This window comes from Formica exsecta, unplaced genomic scaffold (genome assembly GCF_003651465.1).
Source record: "Formica exsecta isolate Colony F162 unplaced genomic scaffold, ASM365146v1 scaffold228, whole genome shotgun sequence".
NCBI classification, from domain to species: Eukaryota; Metazoa; Arthropoda; class Insecta; order Hymenoptera; family Formicidae; genus Formica; species Formica exsecta.
This window is the reverse complement of record NW_021849573.1, coordinates 488,288-501,293: the sequence shown is the minus strand read 5'-3', so window position 1 is coordinate 501,293 and position 13,006 is coordinate 488,288. Positions and strand designations below refer to the sequence as shown.

The 13,006-nt window shown below is 34.6% G+C and overlaps 1 protein-coding gene across 6 annotated transcripts in view; it reads left to right on the top strand.

The window, feature by feature from the left end:
* Window positions 1–8,054, top strand: part of LOC115235610 (homeotic protein antennapedia) — a 122,474-nt gene extending 114,420 nt beyond the window's left edge. For all 6 annotated transcript variants that reach the window (XM_029807507.1, XM_029807508.1, XM_029807510.1 and 3 more), the window contains one exon: window positions 7,610–8,054. In XM_029807507.1, coding sequence (XP_029663367.1) covers window positions 7,610–7,863 — 254 coding nt within the window. In that variant the 3' untranslated portion in view covers window positions 7,864–8,054. The remainder of the gene's footprint in view (window positions 1–7,609) is intronic.
* Window positions 8,055–13,006: the final 4,952 nt, after the last annotated feature.

Below are 13,006 nucleotides of genomic sequence, written 5' to 3'. Positions count from 1 at the left end.
ATATATATATATATACAATTTGTTATAGCATGTGTAATATTTCGACAACGTATTATCAATAATAACGTGGTATTCGGCCTTGGCGGCGTAAACATTAGAGTGTTTATTGTTTATGTGCCTTGACTCTACTATCATTCGCGCGGCGACACTCGAGTAGGAAAGTCGTGCGAGACGCTTCGTCAAATTCCAGCCCTCTCTCTCTCTCACAATTACATAATATACACACTTAATTTCAATAAAATATATCAAAATTTATTTTTTTTAAAGTGTTTTTTATGCGGCATTTGCTTCTGTTAAATGCATAACTGCATAACGCAGAAGAGTAGAATAAAGGTTTCATTCGATGCGTGACCGAAGGAGGTCTTATAAAGAGCTAAGGCTTTTCAGGTAGCGGGTGGTCGACTTTTGAATTTATGCAACGCCGCACAAAACTAGACCAAATTCGTACGGCAACCGGTTCAGAATTGGCACAATGTCTCTAGATACATCGCGAGCCGAGTTATTTATTGCGCTGGCTTTTTGAGCTTGTCTACTGATTTCCGCTCGTTTATCAGGTCACAATAAGCATTATCTTTTTTTTTCTACGCGTCGTCATTGCCGCTTGAGATCACAAAAGTCAACGTGTATCCGTTTTTATTTGTAACATAATTTATTTTTATTCATAGCTTATCTCATCGATTCATTTCTGTATGAAACAGAAAAGTCGTAACTTATAAAAACTATTTATAAAAAATTTCTTATAAATATACATAGAGCGAGATGTCTCTTATATAAATACAATTTATAAGAAATAGGAGTTAGTTTTAATATTTGATCCTATTAACACATATGCATAAACATATCTTTAATTATTTTCTTGTTTTTGAGACATAACTTATAAATGCAATTTTACATAAAAAATTAATTACATTAAAAATTTAATCGCTTTTAAAAATGTAATTATATTTAAAAATGCACTTCATCGAGGCATTCATTCGATACCTTTACGTTGTACCTTTTTGTCGTCACGATGTTCGATATATTATTAGGCAGCAAATTTAATATTTTTTTTTTATATCAGAATTATTTTAGAATTATTATACGTTTCTCGTTTCACGCGTGCGTCAATATACAGAGATTTGTACAATTAAATAATGTACTAGCTTTGATTTTGAAACACACAAATTGTTCATAATTGGTTTTTGAGAATAGTTTGACAAATCTTTCAGCGTATTTTCATGGTACTCAACACTTTTAGGACTATTCATAGTGATAATGATGAAGTGACAATAGGGTTACACCGCCACTTAAGTAAAAAATGTCAGATGTAGACAGTTGTAAACAAGTTGTGGAATCCTGCTGATTCTTCACCTCTCGTTTCCTCATTGATTGATGGTTTCCAATACTGGAAAAGCGATGTCTTTATATTACCTAATCCAGCAAGGTTGTTCCCGCCTGAGAAGAAACTATGGTGAACCACTCTTATTTTTTTTCTTGCTATTCAGTCGCTCGTGGTTTCTCGTAGAAGCAGTTTCTTTCTGTATCTTTGAGTATGGATTAAGTACAGATCAAGCATTCGAAATTCGTAATAAATTTTTCAACATGAGATTAAGTGTAATCATATTTTTAAAGGTGATGAAGTTTTTAATGTGTGATTAATTTTTATGTATGTGATTACGTTTACGAATTATGTTTCAAAAACAAGAAAGTCATTAAAGGTATATGTACATGTGTCAACACGATCAGATATTTAAACTGACTCGATTAAGCTGATTATATTTCTTAGTTTTATTAATTACTACTTTTCTGTTTTACACGTATTTTTGGAGCGTGCGTTGGAAAATCGGATTAATTAAGCATTATTTGTGTTATTGAGAAAAATGATATAATATTAATTAAGAAAAAATATTAAAAATTAATTATTGATATTTTATCTTTCGAAAATTTTTCCATTATAATTATTATTTTTTATTTGTTTAAAATCTTTTATATTCGATCTTTTTATTCGCAAGTATATATTTTGTTCTGTCAATGATTGCTCGTACCATCTTTCGGTTTAGTTCAGAAGCTTATCCCAAGTATCTGCTCCAGGATAGGCCGATAAACAGTACGGTTATGACGATGCCGTGGCTCGAAGTTTACTACCAGTTAAACGAAGAAACAGGTCCGAGTCCCTGAATATGCTCACAGATGTCGGCACGTTTAAGAATGCTCCGTGTTTTGTTCTCTTATCTTATTGTTATAAAATTAATTTTGCCATTTTCAAGATTTTTTTACATGCTTTTAAAATTTCCTTTATGTGTTTTGTTATTTTTAAATTTTAACATGGAATTAATATTTTAGAAGTGTTGAGAATCATGGGAGAGACAGTAGAATAAATATTTTTATATATTTAATTAAAATCACATGTTTTTTGTATAAAAAGCAATCTGAGCTAAACATACTATAATTAGATATTCATGAATTATGCATAGTTTATTTTATAAACGCAAGTGCCGTTGAAACATTTATTTAGCGAAATCATCTAAATTTTTTGGCATCTTCTATAAAACGTGTTACACAAGCTAAGAAATTATAATATAGGTAGTAAGTTATATCAGAAAGTGTAAAATGACGAATGTGTGTCTGTGCATGGATTCTTGCTTACGTTAGTGCCAAAGATCTCGAAACATTGTTGCGAGTACATATTGCACGATAGGAATTTTCTTCATTTTGTTGTATTTTTGCATCAGAGTTTTGCTAGAATTATTTTACAGAGAAAATTATAACAACTCAGTTTAATGATTTTTTAAAGCTTTTTTTAAATAGAAAAACAATTGTACAAAAATATTACTATATGTAAATTTTTGTTAAAATTCGAAAATTTCTTTATACATATTCTTTTCATCTTAAAACAACGATCGTGATACTTTGTAACGTTAAGCATTCCGGTTCCAAGTGTTGTCCCAAGGAAAAAGAGATCGAGCATCGATACCGGCGATGCTTTTAATACATGAGATAATTGCAATCCTCTGTGCGAAAAGATTTATGACATCCTCGCTCTTTCTCTCCTGCCTTCGTGTATTCTCAATCGGCAAATAAGCATGTCGTGACACAGTTATGTACGTGTAAAACTTCCGTTACTGCACGCTTGTATTCTGAGACAAAGTTTAGAAAATAAATATTGCAAATAAATTGGCGCAACACGCAACATATGTTATTGGCAAAAGATAGTAAGAAAATCCAATTAAATTAACAGTTTTTCTAATGTCATAAAACATCTCTTGTGTTTTCTTACACACTTTATTATTAATAATAAAAAAATATAATTAATATTGAATTTATATCAAATAGGATTTATTAATATCAAGTTGCGAACAAAAATATTTTATATATAAATATACACACAGACAAGTTCAAAATCATGTAAAAATATTTCATAAAGTGTGATTAAAGAACAAATAATATTTAATGCACGTTTAATCAAGTATATATAAAGTTTGTAGTCATTTGGAAAACGAATTAGCAGATTCAGATAGAGCATGTCGGACAAAAAGGCAATCTGAATATGAAATGCATTTTATTATAATCTAACTAGCCGTTCACGAGATTGGTGGCCATAATGATGGCGGCTTCGTGAGATATTCGAAAAGCGATGGAGTTCAAAAGGGGCAGGAAAGGAGGAGCTAAAAAAAAGTAGAAGACAAGAAAACATGTGCATGTGTGTGTATGTGCGTTCACGCACGTACAAGTATATGTTTGTGTTTGTACGAGACGGAGAGGCGGGTAGGAGGAGGTGGAAGGGACGGATGATGATGATGAATGAATCCACAGAAATCCTGGGACCGTTTGCTTTTGGAGCTCCGCCATGGAGGCAATTGTGAACGATATGGAGGTCGTGGTTTAATTTTCTATTCGATGTCTGGCTAAAATTCAAGCTCCCGGAAAATAAAATTATCTTTATTTTATCGATTTAATTTATTCGTGTTCATTTAATACTTAATAATTATAATTCTGGTTTTTCTCTAAAGTAAAATTTTCTCCATTTCTTACGATTTGATCTTGAGTTTTACGAGACGGCCATACTGTTCTTATCTGGAGAAGCAGGTGCGAGAAAAAGTAAATTTTAATGTTCCAAGTGATACCCCCGTAAGGATGCATATGTCGCGGCGAGCCATTCTCGCTGCTCATTATCTCGACCTTCTACCTCGGGGCTCTTTCAGACTCCGTCTTCTTGTCCGACTGTCTGCTCGTCTGTCTGGAAGACGAAAAAAAAGCAAGGAAGGAAGGAAAACCGCCTATTAGATATTCTGATTTCTCTCGTTGGGAATTTCTAAATTCCTTCTATGAATGTTAGCGGACGGAAAGGAAAACTTTTCTTTTTCGCTGACTTTTGTAAATTCAATCTCAATTCGATCGAGATATTCGAATTGTGCTACATTACATCGATGTTAAAATTATACTGATTGTGAATAAATAAATGCACATCTAGATGCAAGGTAAAATATATATATTGAATATCAACGCTTAGATTTATTGTAGATTGACTTAAAATCCATAATTAGAACAGTTTTTTATTATTTTTTTTTTATTATTATATTGCACTAATTTATAGAAATTATTAAGAATATACTTTCTCTTTTTTTTTACATTATATTTGATTTTACAATACTTCAAAATAGTATTTTTCGTATAAAAAAAAAATTGAAAAACTGCAATATAACGAACGAGATTTTAAATGCCGGCTTTGTGCATCTCTCTGAGAATTTATCCAAGAAAATATTTAGACGAGATCTATAAGGATCTCGCGCAATTAATATGGATGTCTGTCAACGGCGTAAATATAATCCAAGGCTCATACCGCGAGCGAATGATAAAATTAATGGGTACATCTGGGGTATCTAATCGAAGAGCGTTTCAAGGTCTGGTCTCTTACGGTGCCCACGTAAAGCTTAGCTTAATTGGGCAGCGAGTGGTGGCCGCACCTTATTAGCGGGTTACAACATCCGGCTAGCTGTTAATCTGAAAAGTCCTGCGTGTATCCTGCGGCGGGCCTGAAAGACCAGTCTTGGTATAAGAGGGAAGGGAAGTGGAGATGCGGAGCAACTAGCCTATAATAAGCCGCATGGTTGTGTACGTTCTGTTCTGTTTCGTTCCTTCATGCTGCGCCAGTGAAGGCAGACCCATAAATCTCCCGGGCATACTCCAGGGGACATTTGATCCTTGCGTAACCCAACGCCGTTAATTTATTGCCCCGCGTTTAAAGTCACCTCCGTCCGCGAAAGCCGTGGCAGCGCTGGTTACGCCGGGTCCGACGCAAACTTAGGTCATCGGTACGATTTTCTTATTATCAGAACCCATGTGTGCGTCACACAATACCTCAGAGATACCCCGTTCGAGTCGAATTTGCATTATTGCGAGACAACACTGTTAATGCGACGCTTCGCGATGCTAACATTGTTTCGAGAGAGAAAGAAAAAAAACTGGATCTTGTTTATCTACTTTAGTAAGATAATAAGTAAGATATGGGAATATACAAAAAAATAGTTATGCGTATGGAATAATAAAAGACGGAATCTTTCCTCGTTTTTTATAAAATGATATAATCGAAGATTAAAATTTATGTAAACAGCATACAGATGTATTTTTACTGGGCGAATTTTTGATCTCGCGATATGCAGTATCAGCGTGATCATGCGTGTATTCGGTTTCACACGCATACAATCATATCTGTGTACGCACTCAAGAACATGGGATATTGCTGTCTCTTTAATTAACTTTGCATGCTTCAACATCAAAAAATCTTACGCTCACAATATCGCCACCTAATTTTCATAGTCGGATATGCCTAATCGAGATTTGAGTTTTTCAAATCGATCGGCTTGGAAGCACTCTATAGGTCTCAGTTCATAAATAATACAGACTCGATGCAACGTTTAATAATTCATTTCTTTACTCTGCAACATCTAGTGGCATGAGAGGATTTATGGGCGAAATGACCTTTCGAAACAAACCTGATTATTACGCCGCGTCGGCTCAGGATTATCTTTATTTGAAATGATCGTGGGGTCGTGTGTGTATTTCAGATAAATTAATTTTAAATAAAAATATCTATCGTGTTCCTCAAATTTTTTGACAACGATTTCAAAATAATGTATAGTTATTTATATATGGCGACTATCTACATTTTCAAAATTTTAATATTACTTAATGTGTTTTTAGAATATATAAATTCAATAAAATATGTAAAAGTTTGAAATTTTAAAAGTAATTTTGACAAGTATATTTTCTACTTTTAATCGCTTTCTTTAAATAAATACTATTCAAGTTACTAGATACGGCTTATTTCTTTACAGAGTATGACTACAATATTATAAATAAATCTACACAAATAATTTATAAATAGATCGGGATTTTCTGGATGTATATTAGTGCAGTCAACTTGAACATGTCCCATATATTTCTCGGACGCTTTGATGATTTAGCTTTAGATCTAGAACATGATCTTCATTAACGGTGTGACGAATGAATATTAATACGATGCAGCTTTCATAGAACAGTCGACAGCGTACGCTTGACAGTTAACAATGATAATATTTTACTCGTGTAATATACACGATTCCATAAAAAGTGCTTGTGTGAGAATATAACACTTATCATTATCCATATTTATATAACAGATCGCGTGATACGCACACATATTTACATAATCGCTTCTTTATAATATTTATTATATTTTTCTGGCGGAATAGTAAATGACTACTTTCTTAAAACAGCAGAGCCAAAAAAGTTGCCTAAATCGTTAAAGCTTATAAGAGAGCGCTAGAGATTGGTATGTTGTTAATTTGAGAGCGTAGCCCAAGGGAGAGAATAAGAGGGCATGTTCTTCCCAACTTTCTCTATATCCTCTCTCTCCTTTCTTTCTCTCTCTTTTTCTAACGCGCCGTTTTTTCTCTTCCTCCCTATCCTTTCTTCTTCGTCTAGTCGAAGGTTTCAGGAACCTACGCGATCTCTCCATCTCTCTCCGGAGCAGAACCGCCATCCATCTTCATCGGCCGACAGCGCGACGGGCGGCGTTTGCCTCGAATGCTCGCCAAGGAGAGTTTTCTTCTTCTTCTTCTTCTTCTTCTTCACCTCTCCCCTCCTTACTTTCAAGTTCTCATCCTTACGCCGCCTCTCTTCCTTTTTCCCTTCTCCATTCTGAAACATTCTTGTTTTGCTCTCTCTCCCTCACACTCGTATATGCCAGGCTAACCCTTTGCGGTTTATACCTTGTAAAGTTGTGAGACTTCTCACACAGACTCAACTCACTCTGTCTCTTTACTACCTCCCTCCGTCTCTACTGCCTCTTTCTCTCTCTCTCTCTCGTTCTCTTGGCAACCATAATTAATATTCTTGTTCGGGATTCGTGTACCGCGCCGACCGCAGATCATATCGCGGATATCGTTAAGGTATCTATCATATGCGGAACTGCACTTAGGATTGCAAGATTTTTTTTTCAGTCGCGGAGATATTTTCGTTTCATTGAAGGTTTTACAAAAACTCCTTCTTAGAGGTCGACGCACAGATATGCTAATGCTACATGTCTATAATAATTCTGAAATATGCAACAATTCATGCTAATTGGCTATCTTAATTTGTTTTGTTCCAGAGAGGAAAAGAGGCCGGCAAACATATACACGATACCAAACGTTAGAACTGGAAAAAGAATTTCATTTCAACCGATATCTCACTAGACGGCGACGTATCGAGATCGCACACGCGCTATGTCTGACGGAACGGCAGATAAAGATCTGGTTTCAAAACAGACGGATGAAGTGGAAGAAGGAGAACAAGACGAAAGGGGAACCAGGCTCGGGCGATGGCGACACTGAAATCTCGCCGCAGACGTCGCCGCAGGGTTGAAAGAGCTCCGAGAAGTGGAACTTCCTTTCCATCTCTCTCAGGGTCGTTTATACCTTGTTTCCAGCTACTACCTCCTTCCCACCCCAAACCTGAATCCTCATCAATGACCTCCAAATAATCCCTGTAAGCAATGACGCTTATTTTGTCGTGTTAATCATGTTGCTTGTACCAAAAAAAAAAAAAAAACGAAGCAGATAAAGGCGAGGAAGTTATAAAAGGACCCGTAAACGCACTCGACGACGAATAGCCGATGATAAGAAAGGATGCTACGATAAGGCAAGGGAAATGGGGAAAAAGCAAAATGAAACGGAGAGTCAGGAGATTTGCGAAAATACGCGCATGAATGTTGTGGATCAAGATTATTAATGAAGAGGAAAAGAGAATGTAAAACAAAACTGGATCACATGCTAATCAGAACCGCGTTAACCTCTATCGAATAATTGTACTAAAACCTATAAACATATATATATATACAATATATATATATATACAAAAGTTTCATAGTAAAACAGCTCTATTTAACCACATTTAAAAAATTAAAAAAAAATGATTTCTTTCAAAGATTTTTGTCCTTGTTAGTCTTTGATTCTCTAATGGCAAAACGACTCATTTGCGGACACGGGTTTATTGGCAAAATTGGCTTGTTTTGATATCTTTTATAACCACTTAAAGTTTGTCAGTCTAATTCTGGGACACCCTGTAGATGTAAAAGGAAAGTTAATACACACAACAAAATTGCGATATGTACCTTGTCGACCGACGTAATAACGAGTCGATCTCTCGGATGGGCTTCAAACGAAAGGATTTCAGTTCCTATTGCCAGATTCTCCGGTACCCTTACAAATTTCAGATACTCTCCGATGGGATAAAACTGGCATCCTAACGAGAGGAGAGAAGACCTTATATATATATATATATGGGGATGAAGATGTACGTAGTTTAATGTAAAATCATGGGAGAGCGAGTGATCAGTAATACAAGTGTAGTAATACGAGTAGAGCGTGTGAGAAAACGTGGTAGTATGTCAAGAGTGATAGGTATAAGGGTTTAAAATTGTCGAAAGAATGAGACGCGCGAATATGATTGCGAGGATGATAGAGAAAAAAAAGCAGCGTTGAAATCTTTTAGGGAGAGCATTTTATTATTTATTCTCTTACATCGTAAACACAAGTAGAGTCGTAGGACGATTAGTAGAGTAGCAGTACGAAGATGTCCGTCGCGTCTGTATTTAGCGGTAGATAAGCGGTTTATATATAGTGTTTTTTAGAGGATTGTTTAGATAGATTTTTCTTTAGTACCGCGGTGGCTCCGACAAGAATATTTATGATTCGTGCCAAGTGTGATCTTCGAACGTGTTTTGATAAAATTCGAGAAAGGGTTCGAGTAAACAGCGGCATACGACAGAGATGGACAGTAAATACACAGTGTGGTGGAAACGGAAGAAGAAAATCACGAAGAGAGAGTTCAATCCTGATAACAGTGATACAAGTGTGTGCAAAACTAATTATATTGGAAACCAGTGAATTTGATGTATAAATGTATAAGGATTATGACGACGTTTTGACATGTTGTATGGGGAAAAGGCGATAGAATGACCGTGGCTGAAACGGATTACAGTGTTGAATGATGAGTGAGTTTGAAAAAAACAGCGCCCTTCGGCGGAGCAGAGTCACTTGACGTTTCTTCATCAGCGTCATCGCAAGGTTAGTTTTGACAAAGATTGCTAATGATATTATCGATTACGTTATTTTGTCTCTCGTTAAATTGCGTATTCGCGTTTAATAAAACCAGTAAGCTTCGAGCAAATTTTGACGGGATGATTACGAAGAATACATTTTCGTGTATTGTTATTTCCATGTATTATTAATATAGTTGCACGGGATTTTGAAAGATAGCTAATACACATTTATGACCGATAGTTGAAAAAAAATTTGTTCCTATCACGCATATTGCTCAAAATGACGAATATAATGTGTATATAAGCAGTTTTCTTGTAGCTAAAGAGCATGTCCGTCTAGAGAAAGATGTTCGAACATTTTCACTTTATTTTTGAGAATTTAGAACAGTCATATTTAATTTGGGTATTTTCTAATATTTCTCTCAGCGAGCTCAAAAATTATTAGTTTATGTATTTTAGTTTATTAAATAAATTTGAAGGCTCTTTTACGAAAAATAATTAATATTATAATATTATATATTATGATATTTTTTATATATTTGATAATGAATTTCTAAAATGTATAAATGGATGTAGCATAATGTACAATATCTTTTATAATGTCGGACACGCAGTGTGATCTCGAATAAATTATTTTCTTTAGAATTACTTTGAAAGCAGATGCAGTAATATACTCATATTCGTCGCAATTCTTCCTTTTTGCTCTGCTAAACAGTAAGAGCAAATAACTCAAAGAATGTGACAATTCATTTCTTACAATTAGTAGTTATCGCGAAAATTTACTCTTGCTCCGCGCGACATGACGCTAAGTTACCAAGTGTTGTAATACATAGTGTAGTATGTTTTCGGAATAGAGAGGAGAGGATGCTATCGGCATGAAACCGCTTGGCACCTTAATAGTGGCTTCAAGCTAACAATATAATTTAACCAATGACAATTTTTCGGTTACGTAGATTCTGCAACATATAAGTCATATATTTTGATATATATTATGATTTAAACGCACACATAATTACATTTCATTTTTTGAAAATTTTTATACACTGTATGTGAAAAAATTAAAAAATTTTTTTTTGGTGACATACATATATAATGCGCCTTTTATAAATTGTTTTCTACAAAATTTCTATTTATACTTTACGCGAGATTTTACATATTTATATGTCATACTATCTTACAATAAATCATGAAATATCTCGTAAAGTATTGATTTTTTATGGAATTTTATTTTGATATATATACAGACATATACCTATATATATGAATTAAATATTCTCATATAAAAAAATACAGATGATTTTTATATTTTCTAAGCAACTCCAGCCATAAATAAAACATCATTATCGTACTTGTGTTCTATGCAACGCGATACTTTTGTTCAACAAATTTTTCTCGTATAATTTCAAAAATATGAAAGATGTTAATTATTATTGTGTGCTTATTCTGTGTGTATAATAATCCGAAATACTTCTATCTAATTTCTACGTGATAGAACATTATACGCGCACGCGGGAAATATGTGATTAGCAAGTCCAATTTGCCAATTTGTATTGAAACAAGCGCGTTAAGCGTGGCAAGCGGTATCAGAGCACTCGTCAACTTGATCGTCTGATCTGGTTCGATGAATTGATTCGATTACGCCGTATCGGGAGATCCAACCGGGAAAACGAGCCGATATATTCCGCCGCGGCGAATTCTGTGCTGTGTTGTAAACTTAGATTCGCGCGCGACATAATTATTTAGTGTATATCTTGTATACACACCCACATACACATCCACACATACACACGACAATTAATGATATACGTAATAAACGATATTGATAACTGCGTGCTATATACGAACAGCGATCGAAAATGTCCAAAGGTGGTCAGTCTTCTAAGTCTCGCTGCATAAATCAACTCCTTACCATTTTTTGCATTTATAAAAAAAAAAATGGGAAGAAAAGTGGCGAAGGGAGTGAGTGACGTAAACGTGTATAACTGTAATACGTAATACATGGTCTAGCTCGCGTTCGCGCGCGTCGATTGACCAGCCTTTCCTTCTCGAGAGATTTATTTATGTAAAACCCTTTGTCCTTGAGGAGCAACGAAGTGTGTGAAGCGAAAAATCCGCGGCGGTCGCTCGCTGCCGCGCGTGTTTGTTTTTTTTTTTATATGCTCGCGTAACGTAGTCAATCATGGTCTAATGAGAGAAACATCCCTTTCATTATATTTTGTTATTCGATTTTACGATTTTACGCAACTTGTTTTTATATAGAGACATTATAGTCATTTATGAGACTTTTTTAAGTTGTAGAAAAATTTGCGCCTTTGATTTTTTTCAGCAGAAAACACGTTTATATCGCCGATAAATGATTTAGACGTAGACGTGCAACCTTTCACGATCGAAACGAATATTTTATTGCGGGGGTAAATGACATGTAAACTCCAAATTGTACATTGATCCGCATACGATCGATGTGGAACACATAATAATATTTGTATAGTAAAGGAATGCGAGTTTGCGAGACACAAAGAAGGTATTTCTTACCCTTTGACTATAATATCACGTGTTACATTACTGTGACCAACGTTCTAAAAAAAATTCATGCGCTTGAGATGCTGATTTAATTGAAAATTTTATTTCGAGACACGTAGAAGGAGAAAGGAAATGTATTATGAGATTATTATTCTTCTTACGAGTTGCTATTCTCTCACATTACTCTTTTTGTCGAAATTATGGTAAATGTATATGTTTGCAACTCAAATTTGAGACGTATATATATAATACCGATCATATAAGTCGAAGATTCTTTATATGAACATCCGACTCGGTTGTGTAACGTGTAAGAAAGTCAAATAGTGTGCAATAAAATAATATTAACGTTTAAATAAAAATAACATTAAAAAAAATATGATGGATGTGTCGATGCTATAAAAGTAATCGTCGTGAGCGATCGCCGTGAATGCAAACACAATTAAAGAAAAATGAAATTTTGTATCTATCGAATAGCAAACTATTGCTTAGATTAAAAGTATATAAATATATATATATATATATATAAATATAACGCGAGAAGTGAAATCCATATAGTATTAACTGGGAGAAGCAAAATGCAAAATATATATTTTATCTTTACTCGTATATATAATATGCGCATTAAAAATTACAGATATACATAAATTAAATCAAGTACCGTGAGTGTATGCAAAGGTAGAATTAAAGCTGAACGTAAGTGCAACACATTGTGTGTATGTACGAAGTATGTCACTAAGATATAGTCCGTATTTCTCGATAAGCATAACACCTAAAATCTAATTCGTAAAATAAAGAAATAGCATTTAAGTCAAAACGGGCATGTCGGTCGCAGAATGAGTTTGTGATGGCGATCGTGAATTTGAATGAAAAATTTTCTGTCTATAGATAAAGAATCGTACATACCGCCATATAGCATACACCACGGGAGGGGGGGGGGAGGAGCGC